We start from the raw sequence: 19,744 nt of genomic DNA, 5'->3' as shown, positions 1-19,744 counted from the left end.
AGTGGTTAGTTTGTGTAGGGCGGCAATATGTTACCATCTTTTAACGTTTCAGTGATATTGCATATGTAAAATCATTCTTAAGTGACCCAATCATAATCAAATAATTGAGGTCAACCAACTAGTTGCAAGCCCAGTATTGATCAGTTTTCCTGTCATATCAACATGTTTAGATACAATTCCTTTGAGTAATCTAGCATGAGCCCATTAGGCAAGGCTAATTTTCCTAGTGTTATTTCAGGAATATTATCTATATAAAGAATTTGCTATAATACTATACTATTAATCAGACGTTGGTTAATACTTGGCTAGTTTCCATGCTAAATATTACAAGAGTTTAATCCCGCCGATGTGTGCAGTTGTGATCTTCCTCGCATATTTCGCGAGTCCGCGGTGGCCGCGTGATTAAAGTGTATCGACACTTTATCGCTAGACCTCCGTCTCTTTGTTGCGAGTTCGAAACTCACGTGGGGCAGTTGGCCTGTACTGACCGTAGGCCGGTGTTTTTTCTCCAGGTTTCCTTCACCTAAAAAACCTGGCACGTCCTTAAAAAAATCTGTCTGTTAAACAAATAAAGCATACCAAACGCATAAATCGCAACGTTTATTTATATTTGTTCCGGGCGTAACGTCCATAAATAATTGCGACACCAGGGGTCACAATTAGGGCGCAGAAGTCCCCATTGCTGATGTTAAATATCATAATACCAACATTAATTAGAATTCGCACTTCAGATGATATACACTTATTGAAATAATATATATAACTGACAGATTTCTGAAGCATTTCGCTAGTTACCGAAGTCATGCTAATTAAAGTCACGCCGACCGACTTGCTAATCAGCGCATGCATAGGGATATATTGATGTTGATGTTTTATTGGGGGCATTAAGTCATGTGCACGTTTTGTTTTGTGTTGGGGGTTAACGTCCCCGCAACAGCCAGGGGTATATAAGGACGGGTATCTCTAGGAGACATCAACAAAGCACGATCTACGATCAACACATGCAGTAAAATACAGCTGCCCTTCTTCTTTGGCTCTTCAATGTTCCCTGTTCCTAGATCAGAAGACATAGGAAAAACCACCACCGACCATTGGTTTGGTGTCTTAAACGTCCTATCAACAGCTTAAGTCATTTATGGACGGCTCCCGTGCGTGCGCTATGCATGCGTGTTGTGAGTGTGTATAGTGTGTTTTTGTAGGCCCCATTTCGTCTACCCAGAAGGTAGGGCGTAAAAATTGAACCTGCTTTCCAAATTGCATGATCGTAAGAGGCGACTAAATTTAGGATCTTATCTTTTCTCTTCCTTCTGAACAAATTTCTTCTTCCTAATGTCTCCCTTGACAATGCCTCACTTTTGGCCTTTAGTTGAGCGTTTGCCCCTGTGAGGAAGGCAAAAAATGGTAGTTGCTACTCCTGCTTAGCGCTCAGCATATTAGGAGTGGGACGACTGGTTGGCCCGTTGTCAGTATAATGTGACTGGGTGGGGTGTCCTGTTGGGTGTTTTCGGCAGTATGCTTCAGTGAGGTAGCACTATAAATCGGCAAAAGTTCAGGCCTATCACAAGGAGATAACACGAACATACCGCAGCCTCCCAAACCACACATACGCACTCACCACACGCATGCATGTCGCACGCACGGGAGGCCGTCCTTAAATGACCTTAGCTGTTAATAGGACGTTAAACAAAATAAACCAAACCAAAAATTCTCAATTTTAGCATATAGTTGAACGTTCGCATCATGTCAGGCAGGCTTTAATTTGGGTCCTGTCGGTATCTGTTTCGCGTTGTTAAATGAGACAAACATGAACATACAGTAACCTCCCCCCCCCCCCCCCCCCCTTCCCACACACACACACACACCTAAAAATAACCGTAAAGTTCCCTCATCAGGCTATTTGCAACTTTGGATGGGGTTTCCCGCATTCAATTCATTTATTGACATAGAGCGCAATGGAAGACTAACTTTTACAATGTCTGATTTTATTCTATGTACCATAAGACAACTTAAACCCCATTCTTAGAAAGTGGTCCTCCAATACGCTGGTATCGAAAAATTGAACAAACGCAGTAGATAAAACATTTTTTATTTGGCATTAACAGTATCAACTTAAACTGATAACATTAACTTCTTATTTCAAACACTCCGTATTAATGAAATGGTAGAGTCACCGCTTATAGGAATCCGAGTGATCGGAGTTCGAATCACGGAAATGTATCTTTGCATATTTTGTTATGTTTCTTAATATGCTAATGCTACATATCAAATATCAAGTCCCTGTGCCTTTTGCTTATTAAAAAGCTGTTTACATGTTTTAGCCTATTTGACGCATCTGACCATGATAGTAGGTCAAGGTCATTCACTTGAACAAACTTGGTAGCCCTTTATCCACTTTATCCAGGTATGCTACGGGCCAAATATAAAGTCCAAGTTGAGAAGTTGTTTAAAGTTTGAGCAATCGTAAATATTTTCAAAATGGCGTAAATCCTGAACCGGAAGTGCGAAAGGAAAACTGAAGGTATCAATATCATTACATTGAAATACTGCATCGATCTACACAGGAAAGAAAATCAGAAAATAAATAGTTCGAAATTTGGTGACGTTTGACTTCATAGTGGACTTTTTTTACCTCTCACCTTAGAAATTGTATGTAGAAATATGTCGTCATGGCGGACATATTGGATTTCGGACCGACCCGGGAATAACAAACCTTAATCTTGACCATCCCTCAGTCATGTTATTAAAGTTTGTGGTGAATCCCAGTGGTAGAATTTGAGCAGCTTTCAATGTGAATAGTTGCTACACCCAAAAGATCAAAGGAAATATTCAAAATTGCATACCACGTTAACGGCAAATGGTACCGAAAGACTAAAGACATCAAAATACAAAATACCATATCGACAAGAGACATACATGGATGGGTAGTGTAAAATACCTATTTAATATGACAATGTTACTTTATTTCATATGGTACTAAATCACAACGCATAGGAAGTCAACGGACCATGGCGATCTATTTTGGTACTGTGGTAATCACTGGGGTCACGTGATATTTTACTGAAATTTTAGCCCGGACTATCGCTGTGCGTGGCCTAGGTCAGGATAAGCGGAAATCGACCATACTTATTTAGTTGCTCCCTACGATAATGCAATGGGTGCAGTAGTTACTATTCTAACGCCCTACCTGCAGGGCAGGAGACCAAACACAAACATTAATATGACCTCGCATACTGGGTGCAATATAATTTTTCATATCGAGTCGTTATCCAATTAGGAAATGTAAATCAAAGTGTTAAGAGTCTATAATCTATATTTTATCAAATCAATACTTATAGGCCAGGATTTTGTCCTAAATGAATAAACAAATAATCATCGGGTTGAACTAGTTTTTCGGCTAAGATACAGGCCCATTACAGAAGAAAACGCAAAAAAACCCTCTTGTTTTGCGGCGACTAACTCTCGCGATTTCCGCATCACAACACGTTTGTGGCGATTACGTTACGCATGTAACGCCAGTTCCATGTACACCTATATATGTACATACAAGTGAACACCTACGTATATAGGTGCTAATCGCATTTGAAATACTGATAGAACTCGGAAATAAACAATAGAACGAAACTGTGTCAACAACGATCAGTATGTGTTGAGATGTCATTGGAGAAACATGACATGCCGCTCCTTATGGCTTAAGAAAAGCAAGTCAATTGATACCGATAATGAAAACACGAGATTAGTTGTTTTGTTTGCATTGTTTAACTACGTCAGCTACGGTCGTTTAAGGAAGGCCTCGTGTGCAAGATGAATACGTGTAGTATATAGGGAGGCTGTCGTATGTTTGTGATTATCTCCTTGTTAATAAGTGCGGAATTGATGTCGACTTCAGTCACATTATGACAACGGGCGAACCAATTATCAGTTTTACAAGAGCGATTAGCGCTTAGCAGGAGTGTAATATACCAGCAGGTGCAATTCTGACGCGCTCTTCATGCGATTTCAGTGTACTGAACGTTTGCTGAGAAAAGATAAAGGAATAAATCTTCAATTGTAATATCAGGTGAAAAGAAATTATTTTGTAGAAATTCAAAAATGCATGGAATGAAATATGGAATAGAATAATCGGGAATATTTTTGCATAAAAGTAAACGAAGAGGAAAACGAAATTGAAACTCAAATATACAAATATAAATACACAAAGAAAAATTCTTGCTCAAGAAGCGTAACATATTCTGCAGTTTTCGTTAGCACTAATATGTTATAATCGGGAGGGGTGTGCTGCTGTGTGTCTTCGGAATTTTGCTTCAGTATCGCATTGTGATTTCGTTTGGCGTTATTTTACCTCTACGGTTACACCTTTTGTCGTAATCGAAAATTGCATACAACGAGACGATTCTTACATTAAACAGGTAATTTAAACATTTATTTTGCAATGATGCTATTCATTTGTTCACGCAGATAACACTTTTAATAATGCCATTGCACAGCCTCGCCTAGGGGTAATGATGCTTTAACAGTCGGCATAGGTTCCGCCATATCACAATGAGACAAACACCAACATTGTATATTGTTCGATCTTTCACAATTGCTAAAACATGGTCACGTAGAGGTTAATATTGTGCGATATTAACCTGATGTTTCTTTTTTGAGAAATACCAAGTCATTATTGCGATGATGACGTCATTTTCGTTTTAATGTCACAATGAATACCCTGTTATTATTATAAATATACTGCAATTCCACCCTTTTGCTGACTAGTTTCATATCATATTCCTTCCCTGACACTGCCTCAGTTTCGGCCATTTCTGGAATACTACGAGACATACCAGACTCTACAAAATGGTATTTGCTATCTACTGCTTAAAGGGAAGTCGTATACCGATATATCAACACGACTGATGATGTGAAATAATTAAATGCATCACTTCATATTGTCTCAATATTGATATTCGAATGGACATGGAGCTCTCAGTATTGAATGACAAGCAAATGATAACTAGATAACCTGTCGATTAATTCCTCCATTACTTTAAGTCTAGCCATTGCAGCAGTTATAACATATATATGTAAATTATGAATACAAGGCGTACATGTGACAATTTCTGGAAATTAATATTGAATAAGAGTTGCCAAACATTGTATCAAATGTTTTCGAGCCCTACCTGCTTCAGCATTTTTTTTTTTTTTTTTTGAGTTTTACGACTGTTTCCCCGTTGAAAGTTTGAAATGACCGGGTCGCATGTCCAGCTGGATGCTTCGATCGGACATAACACCCGTTCTAGTTACTTGATAATTTGGTTTAAAAAATGAATAAAAAATAATGATAAAAAATACCGTTTTACATTTTACATTGAACCATGTCTGGCATTGAAAATTAAACCTTTACCCATTCGGTAAAAATTCTGAAAATAATTATGCGCCCGACAACAAGCCAAAGATATTTTCAAACGTGAATGTAAAAAGAAATTAGCTTACTTGTGAATCCATTAATATGACGTGCCACCAAACTAAACAACGATAAAAGTCCCTGTACTATTCAAAAAGCTTCTTCTCGTCACCAGTGGATCATTTTACACAGCGTCCTTTTGACAAAATGAAGCTGCAGTCTGATAAGAACTTTCATAAACGTAGATACAGGTAAAACAAGCAGTATATTGATTTCCTGAGCAGCGTCACTGTGATTGGTCAGGTAAACGACGAGTGTTTCGCTACCTGGATGAGTGCCGATTGAATTGAATCACTGTTTCTGTTAGGATGGCGGTGATTGACTGCACGTTAAGTAGGCGGAGTTACCGAGTACTAGTATGGCGTTTTCCATTTTATATTGGACAAATTTTGTATCTGGAACTAGGAAACTAAGCCTGAGGTCAGAGTTAGCTGTTAAATCGGACCATATACTGAAATTTATCTATGACCCGGAGATGCAACATGTACAGGGCCGAGTTCAAGCCAGCATGAGAGACAGAAGCTATCATGTTAACGTGAGTAGATCTGGAGGGAGGGTCGAACATACACGACTTAATGTATATAGTTTGATTAAATTAAGTGTCATCTTTCTCGCATTAATATTCTACCATGTAGGACTATGTACTGTACGAGCGAGTTAGGCCTACTGTAGTACAAGTGGATTTGACAGTTATAGTCACCACGCCCACCTACATTTTGTAGGACATGGGACGGTTAAACGATGCCATTCTAGTTTTAAAACGTTTGTATCAAAGCAAGGCATTTATGTCATCACAACAGCACAACAGTCACAGTACAATATCGTTTATTGCATATTTCAGATCACACTTGGTGACAACTATACAACAGCTTATAGCATGTGTGATTGTGTAAATGGCAAGGACAAGTGCCATCACAAAGCTTCACTCCTGTTATATGGGTACAGTATTTTTTCATCAACAGAATTAATATTAATTAATAAATCATTAGTACATGTACATGACATCCATACATGAATTTATAAGACAACTAAAATAATTTTCATACTTGAATATGCAATCTGAATGTCCAGTTTCTGTCAAATTAAACTGAAGGATTTCATCCAATATTCAAAGGATACAAATCATGACAATCTCAAGATTATGTTGTATTGTCTAGTTGTATACAATTAATTACCTAATGGATTTACATTAATTGGTGTTATTTCAGTTTCCTTTTATATTTAATATATGCCTACTCACTAGCTACTGTACAATTTGTAGGTACAAAAATGTAAGCAAAACCGACATACGGGCAACGTGGATACAGCATCCGAAAAGTCTTCCACCCAAGCAAAGACAGACAATGGAAGAATTATTTCCAGCTCCGCCCAACCTAGCTAATTACAGGTAAACATTTGTGTTGGAACTAAACCAGATGATGAATAAGCTCTGATATACATACACGTACAGTATTTCTAAACTAGAAATTGTCATGGACAATTTGACGGGCTTTACACTATTTAGCATAAATGACCTAAAAGCTTGGTATTTCCAAACATAAAAAACTATTTTAGAACACTTGATAGGTCATCCACATTCTAGTTTTGATTAATCTGGCATCTGAGATATTACATTTCAGCAAAGGAGTGGACGAAGGGAAATAACTCGTACAGCCTTGTACGAGTTATCTCCCCTCGTCCAACTAACGTTATATCTCAGATGCCGTTATATATCAGATGCCAAATTAATTCAAAATGGCGTTCCGCGTTAATGGTAAACGTTACCGAAACACCAAAAAACATGAAAATCATCAGAATAACATTTTGAATCATACTTAAATTTCTTTTTTTGGAAAAAGATTAAAAAATGAAGATTTTTTAAAAATAGACTTATTTGACCCCATAGCGAACGCTTTTATTTGACCTCTGACCCTAACACTTTTAGTGAGTAAAAGCTAGAACCAGGCTTTAACTACAAATAACATAATTACCTGACCCCTGTAAAATGAATGCTTTTTTAATTATGGGGATTTTAAGCTTTTTAATAGATGACGTCATGGCGGCCATCTTGGATTTCAAATCAACTTAAAAAATAACATTACTTGGCCAGGACAATCCAAGGATTATTTCAGCTAAGATTGAGCTGAATGCCACTGGTGGAACTTGAGAAGAAGTTTAAAATGTAAAACTATTTTTAATATAGAATATATAGTGGAAATTAAAAATGGCGTATACCGGAAACCGTATGGGTCACAGAAAAACTGAAAACGTCAAATTTATCAGAATGACATTCTACATCATACGAAGAACTTTTTTTGGAAAAAGATTGAAAAATGAAGATTTTCTATAAATAGACTAAAATTTTTGGTGAGTAAAAGTTAGCGCTAGTCATTATCTACAAATCACATTATTACATGACCTTTGTAAAATGAATACTTTTAGAGTTATGGCCATTTTAAACTTTTCAATACATGACGTCATGGCGGCCATCTTGAATTTCAAACCAACTTAAAAAATAACATAACTTGGCCAGGACAGTCCAAGGATTATTTCAGCTAAGATTGAGCTGAATGCCACTGGTGGAACTTAGAAGAAGTTTGAAATGTAACACACTTTTCTATTGAAATATATAGGGGGAAATTCAAAATGGCGTACAACAGAAACCGTATGTGTCACAGAAAAACTGAAATCGTCAAATTCATCAGAATGACATTTAACATCATACTAAGATTTTTTTTGGAAAAAGATTGAAAAAAATGAAAGTTTTTTAAAAATAGACTAACTTGACCCTCAGGCGAGCTTTTTTATTTGACCTCTGACCTTTAACTTGTAATTTTATAAAAGTTAGTCCCAAAGGTACTGTAACATAATATCATAACATGACTCTTGTTTCTTGAATACTTTTCGAGTTATGGCCATTTTAAACTTTTGAGGTATGACGTCATGGCGGCCATCTTGGTTTCTCTACCTACTTGAAGATGTTGCTGTCACCCCTTCAACTCATGCCATATACAATAGGCATAACTGACTTGGCATACCTTTTACAACATACATGTACATGTATACACGTAGCTGTTACTGGCATTACATTTTGAATCAAATTAGTCTTTATAATTATTCTATAACTATGTTAAACTGTTTTAATGAATATCTGATGATGTAAAGTAATTATAGCATGTAATCAAAAGGAATACTTAATTTTTTCAAGTTAATATGGCAATCCATTAGTTATGTAACTACATGTAGGCACCTTGAAATTGCATTGGGATCTTGGAAGTCAAAGACATTCCCTTGGTTCCAAGGAAACAAAGTTGGGCCATTTTCCTTTTTTCCATCTTTAAAATGACAACTACAGATTCTATCTGCATCAGAAACCCTCCTATCTTTCCTCCTGAAATGGATGTATAGTAACCTCATGATTATTCACTTTTCATATGCAATATGAGTTGTGGTTTTACATTTTGACAATTATAAAATATTTTTTCAGCATAACTTTTGATAATTTCATAATGTGTATTTTTTGTTTATTTTTTTTTTTTTATATTTTATTTGTTTTCAACATTAGTGTTACAAGATTAATTTGTGCATATTAATAAATCTATTTGTAGTTACATTTTGTGGATGGCAATTTTATTTCTTTATTACATGTAACTTGTTTGTTACAACTATATGTAGCATCAGTTAAGTTTAACCATTAAAAGACAATCATTTTTATAGAAAATTTTGAAGAATATTGGGTATACCTGTTTTAAGATAATAAAGAAATTAATTTTGTATTTAAATTATTAGGAAATGCTTTGAAGCATATAAAATTTTAATAAGAATTTGACCCCTGCTTTTTATTAGCCCACCATCATCAGATGGTGGGCTATTCAAATCGCCCTGCGTCCGTGGTCCGTGGTCCGTCCGTCCGTCCGTCCGTAAACAATTCTTGTTATCGCTAATCCTCAGAAAGTACTGAAGGGATCTTTCTCAAATTTCATATGTAGGTTCCCCTTAGTGCCTAGTTATGCATATTCCATTTTGGGACTGATCGGAAAACAACATGGCCGACAGGCAGCCATCTTGGATTTTGACCATTGAAGTTTGTTATCGCTATTTCTGAGAAAGTACCGAAGGGATCTTTCTCAAATTTCATATGTATGTTCCCCTTGGTGCCTAGTTATGCATATTGCATTTTGGGACCGATCGGAAAACAACATGGCCGACAGGCAGCCATCTTGGATTTTGACCATTGAAAATTGTTATCGCTATTTCTGAGAAAGTACCGAAGGGATCTTTCTCAAATTTCATATGTGGGTTCCCCTTGGTGCCTAGTTATGCATATTGCATTTTGGGACCGATCGGAAAACAACATGGCCGACAGGCAGCCATCTTGGATTTTTACCATTGAAGTTTGTTATCGCTATTTCTGAGAAAGTTCTGAAGGGATCTTCCTCAAATTTCATATGTAGGTTTCCCTTGGTGCCTAGTTATGCTTATTGCATTTTGGGATTGATCGGAAAACAACATGGCCGACAGGCAGCCATCTTGGATTTTGACAATTGAAGTTTGTTATCGCTATTTCTGAGAAAGTACCTAAGGGATCTTTCTCAAATTTCATATGTAGGTTCCTCTTGGCGCCTTGTTATGCATATAGCATTTTGGGACCGATCGGAAAACAGGATGGCCATCAGGCAGCCATCTTGGATTTTGACAATTGAAGTTTGTTATCGCTATTTCTAAGAAAGTACTGAAGGGATCGTTCTCAAATTTCATAAGTAGGTTCCCTTGGTGCCTTGTAATGCATATAGCATTTTGGGACTGATCGGAAAACAACATGGCCGACAGGCAGCCATCTTGGATTTTGACCATTGAAGTTTGTTATCGCTATTTCTGAGAAAGTACTGAAGGGATCTTTCTCCAATTTCATATGTAGGTTCCCCTTGGTGCTTAGTTATGCATATTGCATTTTGAGACCAATCAGAAAACAACATGGCCGACAGGCAGCCATCTTGGATTTTGACAATTGAAGTTTGTTATCGATAATTCTCAGAAAGCACTGAAGGAATCTTCCTGAAATTTCATATGTAGGTCCCCCTTGGTGCCAAGTTATGCATATTGTATTTTGAGACCAATCGGAAAACAACATGGCCGATAGGCAGCCATCTTGGATTTTGACAATTGAAGTTTGTTATCGCTATTTCTGAGAAAGTACTGAAGGAATCTTTCTCAAATTCCATATATAGGTTCCCCATGGTGCCTTAATCTTAAATTTCATATATAGGTTTCCCTTGTTTGAAAAGTACTAGAGGTTTCTTCTGAATTTACACAGATTAGTAAGACTTAGAAGAAGAGAAAAGTAGAGAAAAGATCAATCTGACATGGAACCTATGAAGAACATTCAATGGTGGGCGCCAAGATCCCTCTGGGATCTCTTGTATATATATATAATCAATTAATTAATTAATATACCTGTACTAGTTCCATACACAAAATTAAGTAATATTTGGAATTAAAAATATTTTTAAAAATTTGGTTAAGAACTCTGGAATAATGCACTGATAATACTTTTATCATACACATTCTATGCATGGTTTTATAAAATCGCTTGTATTGTAATTAAAGCTTCAACAATCATTTCGAATAAAGTTTGAATATTCTTATTTCTGGGTGTAAAAAGATGTAAAATATATCCTACATTGTTTTGTATAAACACTATTCTTTAAATAAATATTTGTGTATAAATTGATGAATTACAAGTTATTTTTTTTAATTGAAAAATGTTTCAAACAACAAGTTTTGAATAAATAGTTGTACCGGTGACAGCGAGCGCCAATGACCACTCCCCTTCATTATGCATGTTTGTTACCTTGTTGCTATATCACATGTATGAGTGTAACATTATGTACTAAATTAAAGGAGCTTGTATGCATTATGCACCATAAAACTAGTTTCGTGTCTTCTATATATAATTACATCAGTCAACAAAAGTATTTACAACGGTACCGGTACTGTACGTCTGTAGCCTATGCATGTACAGTCAGTGTGTATCAGATCAATCGCAAACAATATTTCACTTTAACATTGCTTAATATGTCAACCAACCTGCACAGTTTCTCCCACTGCCTCAAAAATCGTTTCGGGAATCGAAAAAAACTACACGTCTCCCGCAAACTCTGGTGATTACACCCGAACACGAAGCACAACATATCGCCGGTGTACACACGTGTGGTTTGTTTATATCCAGCGCGTGCACCGGAAGTGACTCCATGACGAGACTTTCCAGCCCTATAGGTGGTTAGATTTTCACCTGTATTTGTTCAAATGCTGTAATGTTAATAAAATGAAATCTATATTGTTATAAACAGTATACAAAGAGCTGCGGAACTTCATAATTGCAGAATAACGAACAACATTTTGGACATCATAATTGAATTTTTTTTCGAGCTGTCGTGTATATTTGTTACTATTTTGGTCATTATCGAATCAGTGCTAGCTTGCGTTATTATAACCACTTTTTAATCCAAAGACAATTATTTGATTTTTTATTGAGGGTTGGTAACAGGGGCGAACACTCTCCTTCTTTTATTGAGGGATAAGTTGACTAATTATGTTTTCAAATAGAGATCCGTATAAAAGCATCGAGCGTTTATTTGTTCTTTCAAAACCTTAGTCAGGGACGTATTATTACACGTCCTTAATGTGATAATACAGCCAGCTGGCCTATGTTAATATAATAATTGTATAGCCTTTTACATTATATTTGCCTTTGGCGCCACAGTCTTGCGTTACCCCGATGCTTAGCTTGGCTCTCCCTATAAGCGCATAGATGCGGTGTATATCACATGACGAGGATTCTTATTGAGAAAAATGGCGTTACCATGAGTTCATTTTGGCGCAACGGTGATAACCTCAAAAACTAAGGTCATTTTAGGACGACCTCTCGTGCGTGCGACATGTATATGTGTGGTGAGTGCGTATGTGTATTTTGGGAGGCTGCGGTATGTTCGTGTAAAGTCCCCTCGTGATAGTCCGTAAATGCTGCCGATTTATAGTGCTACCTCACTGAAGCATACTGCCGAAGACGCCCAACAGGACACCCCACCCGGTCATATTTTACTGACAGCAGCTGCTACAAAAAAAATGTACTCCTGCTTGGCGCGCAACATTTAGGAAGTGGGAAATTTTGTTGCCTGTTACCAGTATGTCACCGGGTGGGGTGTTCTGCTGGGTGTCTTCGGACGTGTGTTTGGCTAGCACTATGAATCGACAAACGTTTCGGACTATCACAAGGATACCAAATACGTACACACTCATCACACGCACGGCAGGCCGTCATTAAATGACCTTAGCTATTGATAGAACGTTAAATAATAATATTCCAAACCTTCCAGGGGCTAACGCTCAAGTAAAGGCCAAAAGAAAAACAATGTCCAAGGAGACATAAGGAAGAAAGTTGTTGAGAAAGAGAAAATATCCTAAATTGAGTTTCCTCTCACTATACACGAATGGGGGTAGCAGGTACAATTCTACTTGACTTTTAAATACGGTCTCTCCTTCATGTTTCGGGAGGCAGTGGCATATTATTGTTATCTGATTTTCCTAAGTCATGTGAGATTGTTATGTAAATAGTGATACTGATATTGTGCATCTATACCCATGGTATTCAGGTAATTTTAGTCAAGGGGTTTAGAAATTACACAAATCTGATAGCTTCGTATTGGTTATAAACGTATCTCGATAGGACTGTCAAGACGAGCAACAACCTTTTTTAACCGGGCACACATATCCACACCGATTCATTTCTTTAAAACGAGAAGATCCACCAAAATGCCATGCATGTGACACTCAATTCACCGTGGAGCATTTTCTAATAGCATGTTCCGATTTCAAGCACATTCGTGATAACTACTTTCGAGTCCCAGATACATTGTATGAAAACTCTTTTGAATTTTGTGGATTCGGAAACACTAATTAGCTGTTTGAAAGATATCGATCTATTCTATTTTTTTTAAACATAGTGATTTAATTATACAATACAAATGCTTTTAAAATTGATTTTTTTTTCTGATTTCAAACGCAAACAGAATAGAATAGTACTTTGTTTTGCCCTAAATAGCCCTAGCTGTCGATGGGCCGTAAAACCCAAACATAACATCATTTCATGATTATTATTGTTTACCAACGTATATGTACACTTCCACACAAAATCACACTCAAACTAGCACCTGCACTCTAAGGTTGATTTAGTTCTAATTATCAGTTCATCAGGTTACTGTATCCATTCTCCACAAAGACGCAAACAAAGCGTTCCAGAGCGTTCTCTCGTGACAAGTTGACCTGTTCTTGGTATTAGCATTCTTCGCAACAGTTAAGACTCTATTTCCGTACACAAGTCCACATTAGGGTAGCCATTACCACATCATTTGTATTTGAGCATTTGAAATCGTTAACATATCTCCACACATGATAATTATCTTTTCGTTAACATAGAGTACGAGGAGGGTGATTTGGTACTCAAACGCTCACAGCGCGTTTGCGCCCGTCGAGCGATGGGGATTAAAACCCCGCTGCAATCCCGCCGTAATCCCGCGCAAGCGATGTCGCTGCGATCCCGCTCACGCAGCGATTTCGCTCTGACAAGGCAGCAACCCCGTTCAGCCAGCGATTCAGCTCCAGAAGGCCTGCAAGCCCGCTCAGACAGCGATCCCGCTCCGGCGGGCCAGCAAACCCGCTCAGCCAGCGATCCCGCTTCGGCGGGCCAGCAAACCCGCTCAGCCAGCGATCCCGCTCCCGTAACATGGACACAAGAAATCCGGCAATCTTTTTTTTAAAAATATAACGATGAATAAGAAGGAACTCATATTTATTTCATCAGAAGCGTTCGCAGAATATAATATAACGTTTACAAAATATGTTTCGTATTCACTTGCTCGAGTTGTTTTCTGCTTGTGTAAGTATCAAATCAAGAGTAATTTGGTAGCGTGAGTAATGAAGTTTAGTTTAACAAAAATACATTTGATGGATCTTAAAGTATAATCATAGAAAAAAGTTAAACACAAAGTTATTTTTTAAACAACATCTTGTATCTAAAAATGTTCATACGGAGAGTAGTGTAGTGCAAAATGCAAATGTATATCTGATTTCAATTAGATTGAGTATTCTGATATATTTCTAAGTTGTTTTGTCTTTTTGGTGTACATACAGTACATGTACATGTTAGCTGGATCGTATGAAAGAGGAACATGACGCAATTTGGCCTGTTTCGACCTAAAGGTGACCATTTTCAAATAAAAAGTAGTTCTCAGATTTGATATTCGCTGGTGTCAATAACATGGGGGAAAACGTTGTTGATGAAATATTTAAGTTTGGATGTCAATTAGACTAACTACATGAATAATAGAAAACAAAACCATCAGTTTATGCAGCATATGTAAGATTAAGAGATCAAACCACCAACATTTATCTATTTTGCATACATATGTACATATCTACAAGTTGCGAAGCTTACATCGATGACAACTGAGCAAAAATATGAGTTCAATATATATGTTTATATCTATTTTGGTATAAGGTGATGTAGATTCGCAATAAGTCACGTGATATTTCACATGTACATGTGCTCTAGTTATAAGCTCTCGCTAGCGCTGTGCGCGAACAATCATTTATCTTATATATACATTTGTGCGTGGTATACCACTTAAAGTATCGTAGTGATGTATGATATATTAAAATAAAGAAGGCAATTAGTTCTGTCAGTGAAACATTTTCTTTGATATAGGCAGGATTTGAAATGTGGTCGAATTGTACGATCGCCAGCCCATGCCCGTCTGAGTTACCTACAAATGTATTCAATGCTCGGTAAACGTCGTAGTATGCACAATGCACGCGCAATGTACAGGGTACCGAGACAGTTTTTTGACGGCTGGCGATGGGCAGTATACACTGATACATGTAGGCTTAGTTTGTTGTCCAATCCATTCATATATATATATATATATATATATAATATTTATGTAATTCTCTGAATGAAATATTTGAAATGAACTGTGGTCATCCTTATCATTTATGTAAGCTGAGACGGTAAAATGTACAGTATTGTAAACTTATTAATCTGTATATCACCCGTTTGATAGGTAACCAGTCTTGACATTTTTCATAAAATGAAAACACATTCGTTTTGAACAACCGAACCCATAACGTATGTCTCATACATGTATATACATTATACATGTACATGTACATTTGTATGTGCTTGTTGAAACAAATACATGATTTATTACGGATAATGTTGTTATTATGATTAGTATTGTGTGTGTATATATATGTAAATTGTATATGCACGTTTGGGTAAAATATCCAAGTTCGTCCTTATTAAAGTAATATGAAGATCAATAAATAAGTGTATCACGATATTGATCTATATAGGCTATGCCTGATGTCCAATCCTTTTGACTTAACATCTCGTCAATAAGATGTGTTGAAATAAAAATTATGGATACTGAGTGTTCTATTTTCTTACGAAACCTCACATAAATAGTTACCCTGATTTTTTATTTAAACATATTTGTATTGTTACTTATATGTATATAAGAGATTGGGCAAAAACCACCTTTCCCGACACAAGTATACATGAAAAAAATACAGCAAGATGGCATAATATAATATTTTAATATAATATTATTTTTAACATTTTTACAAATTGGTTTGAGCGGGAGAGAGAGAGGAGGGGGGTATATATAAAGATATAGTGAAAGTTTGGTTTGGTTTGGTTTATTTTGTTTAACGTCCTATTAACATCTAAGGTCAAGTAATTGCTCTTATTTCAATGCATGTGTATATCTTGATATGTTGTAACCATTAAACCAATACGTACACATTATAAATGTATAACTTTCAACAATACAAATTACGTACCCAATTTAAATCTGAAATATATATATGATTTAATAATGATTAACACAACTATCATCGCATACGGATTTAACGGGTTTTACTTCCGCTATTACGGCCTCAAAAGGAAAACGGCAGGTGTCTTATTCTAAAAGACCTAAATGTAAGAGGTGAGATACAGGTAGACTTGTAAACATGGAGCATAGGCTAAATCCTTCTGTAACAACATTCTGCCCGCAGGTAAAAAAAAAAGCCGTAGGGGTCCGATGGGGTCACTGCGATACAGGTATACTCGCTATTGTAATCAAAATCTGTGATTGGCAGATGTTAACAGCAGGTGAAAACATTTCTATAACGGTAAATACACTGTACACGACCGGTATTTGTCCTGTGTATAGAGGATTTATCTATTTAACATTGATTAACTCCAATCATGATTTGTAAATGACGCGATTTTAACCACGTGGTCTCCATACACAGTTTTATTTGGATACTATAACACATGGAAATGTGTTACATGAGGAACATTAACGTTGTATCAAACGTACATATATATGAAGAAACAATCCAGGTACAAAAACATAATATTCATAGGATTATATTACATACACGTAATCAAAGAGATTTTTTTTAGAAAAAAAAGGACAAACCATTTAGAACTTCGTTTATAATTATGACCTTTTAACAGACCTTTTAGTTTAGTTTTATTTGGATTTGAGCGGTAATGATATGTAATTTCTTTGCAAATTTTCAATGATTGCGTTTTTACAGGAAAACGGATAATGATACTCATCTCCTACATTATCTGAAGACAAAGTTCATATCTTCTCCTGAAACTCTTTGTTACCTACCAGTCTCAATGGAAAATTTACGTACACTGTGTATCTAATACAATTACAGTTAATCTAATCCCAGGCTTCTTCATCGGACATAAACTGGACTGGCCAATAGCTCGGGGAAGGACGAAATACTTCACATTGTTTGGGTGTTAGGTCTTGATAATAATGGTGACTTTCGCATAGTCAGTACGTATTTTTTTTTGTTTTTACTTCCGAAATAAAAAGGACAGGAAATATTCCCATGTTGTCGTTATAATTGATTAAAATATGTTTAAAATGTGTTTTTGTTGACGTTTTTATCACATACACATGACAGATGACACCAATGTATTGTTTTTCTCACAATAAGGAAAGAATATTTGACTACACACACAATCATTCTGTGGTCTATATAGTTTAAACTGTATTTTATTTGACAATTTCCATTTAATAGTATATATACAACATAATACAGAAGTGTATAAACATACATATATACTATAATCCTCTGTCTTGTAATCGAAGACCGTAGTACATGTATTTCTTTGCTGTCGAAAAGAGATCGGTAAGGCAATCGATTATCCTTTACAAAAATGTTCGATATCTCGCATAATAATTGTGTACCAGGCTGCTAAAATGGTAACAATTCTTTCAATTCTTTATTAGTCTTGCGAGTATACATCTCTTCAACATGATACGTTTACAAAAAATATAATCCAAGTCAGCTCGAGTAGAGCAATGCACTTGTGACGATTTTTTTCTGATAATAAAGTAATTACTGTGAACGCAATGCAAGCTGGAACGGCGCAAATTGACAAGTTCCCACGGATGTCTCTACTTTCTTTTGTTCAGTCGGTCGGTAATTACCCGAGTTGACGGTACCCGACCTCGGGCTCCGCCTCTCGTTCTGTGATTGGCTAAGAAACGGCACGACTCGGCAATCAATTACAAGGTGAATCTGTGAATATAGTCGACATACAATGTTGCTAGTTCTTGATTGGCTACTGCGTCGATCATCTAGAAATGTGCACGCCCCTAGTTATAGGTTATACATCATTGTGTGTGTGTGATAAAAATGTGTTTGTGTATAAGTATCCGATATGGAGAGTACGAAAGCTGGTCATTACCATATAAAGGGCGTAAAATCCGCAGACACTGTTGAAACTCTGGTGATAAAGTTATTTTCTGAAGGATTATCTTTTACCGAAATATCCAAAAGAACTGGTCTTGCTAAGTCTTCGTGCTTCCGCATAGCGGATAAATACATCACGAATGGAACGGAGGATCAGCCACGCGGAAGACCCATTTTTTCACCTAAACTTACCCCAGAAGTACTACAATTTATTGAGTACCAGAAGACCAAGCAAGCTGCAGTGTATGCTAATGAGATATATGTTAAGCTTTTGGAGGAAAATATATGTAATATAAACAATATACCAAGTGTGCGAACAATTCAATATGCAATAAATAAAATCCCCGGAATGACATATAAAGTGATGCAGAAAATTCCGTCGGAGACGACAACGGCAAGATTTGAAGGTCAGTTCGACCATTATTTGGCGGAAGTACTTTCGTATAAACCTGAGCAGCTGCATTTCTTTGACGAGGCATCCGTTATAAGAACTGATGGGAATCGCAAACGAGGACATGCCGTTATAGGCGAAAAGGCAGTGGAAGTTCAGAAATATGCGAGCAACGCAACCTATACTGTTAATTTATGTGTTGGGTATTTCGGCATTGATTACTTCAGTATAATCGATGGTCCATCAAATGCGAATATTATGATACAATTCTTTGATGATGCATTGCAGGAAACAAATCATATCGGTAACCCGATCTTTGCAGCTGGCGACTGTGTTATCATGGATAACTGCGGGTTTCATCATCAGCGGTTTGGCGAAACTTTCCTCAAGAACATGTTGGGACTTCAGGGATTACATTTAGTATTCCTGCCTCCGTATTCGCCGGAATTAAATCCAGCAGAATTTGTGTTCAAATGTATGAGAGACGGACTGAAAAAAAATCCAATTTTGACCTACGAATACACAGAATATTCGGTTGTTAATGCGATCACTGGGATTTCTGAAAATATTGTCCCTAAAGTGTTTTCCAAGTGTGGCTATGTTTAAAATAAGCAGTCACAGATCAGAGGGAAATATTGCTGATGTATACATATTTTGTCAAGAAAAAAAAATACTGCCAACATAATAACAAAATGATATTAATTATATCCAACACGAAAGTCTTGGTGAATCACTATGCTGTCTGTAAAGATTTGTAATTAAATTGCATCAAATTATCTCCTAAAACAATTTGTTTAAATATAAGCTTTCAAATCTTTGCTCGCTTATTAACTGTATCTTTGACACAATTCATTGTATACTGAAAATTACCACAGCTCTTCCTTATTGTTGTTGCGAACATGTGCGATTTATAAATTAAAAAAAAAAACTATTCTTACTGTTTTAAACAAGAATTAAATATCATGTTGATATGTTAAGTTCTCATGCGACAAGTATTAATTGAATACTAGCTTAGCTGTTCATTACTACATGTACAACTGTATGAAAGCTACACATACTCTCCTCCATAAAATTACAGCCAATTCTGCAATTCAGTATTATTGCCA

At 36.5% G+C, this 19,744-nt stretch overlaps 2 protein-coding genes across 2 annotated transcripts in view; one reads left to right on the top strand and one right to left on the bottom strand.

Moving 5' to 3' along the window:
• The window catches only part of LOC117316159, a 37,663-nt gene extending 32,076 nt beyond the window's left edge, over positions 1-5,587 (bottom strand). The window contains exon 1 of the mRNA XM_033870669.1: positions 5,473-5,587. The gene's annotated coding sequence lies outside the window, so the exon portion shown is untranslated. The remainder of the gene's footprint in view (positions 1-5,472) is intronic.
• A 12,628-nt stretch (positions 5,588-18,215) lies between these two features.
• On the top strand, positions 18,216-19,244 carry LOC117316305. Its single transcript, XM_033870847.1, has one exon. It carries the CDS (start codon positions 18,216-18,218, stop codon positions 19,242-19,244), a length of 1,029 nt encoding a protein of 342 aa, XP_033726738.1.
• Positions 19,245-19,744: the final 500 nt, after the last annotated feature.

The sequence above is a fragment of the Pecten maximus genome, chromosome 18 (assembly GCF_902652985.1).
Source record: "Pecten maximus chromosome 18, xPecMax1.1, whole genome shotgun sequence".
In the NCBI taxonomy this organism is placed as follows: Eukaryota; Metazoa; Mollusca; class Bivalvia; order Pectinida; family Pectinidae; genus Pecten; species Pecten maximus.
Note: the sequence above shows the minus strand (reverse complement) of the source record. Positions and strands in the feature narration are given on the sequence as shown.

Coding starts and splice junctions, on each gene's coding strand:
- LOC117316305 (XM_033870847.1), top strand. CDS start 18,216: ATGGAGAGTACGAAAGCTGGTCATTACCATATAAAGGGCGTAAAATCC.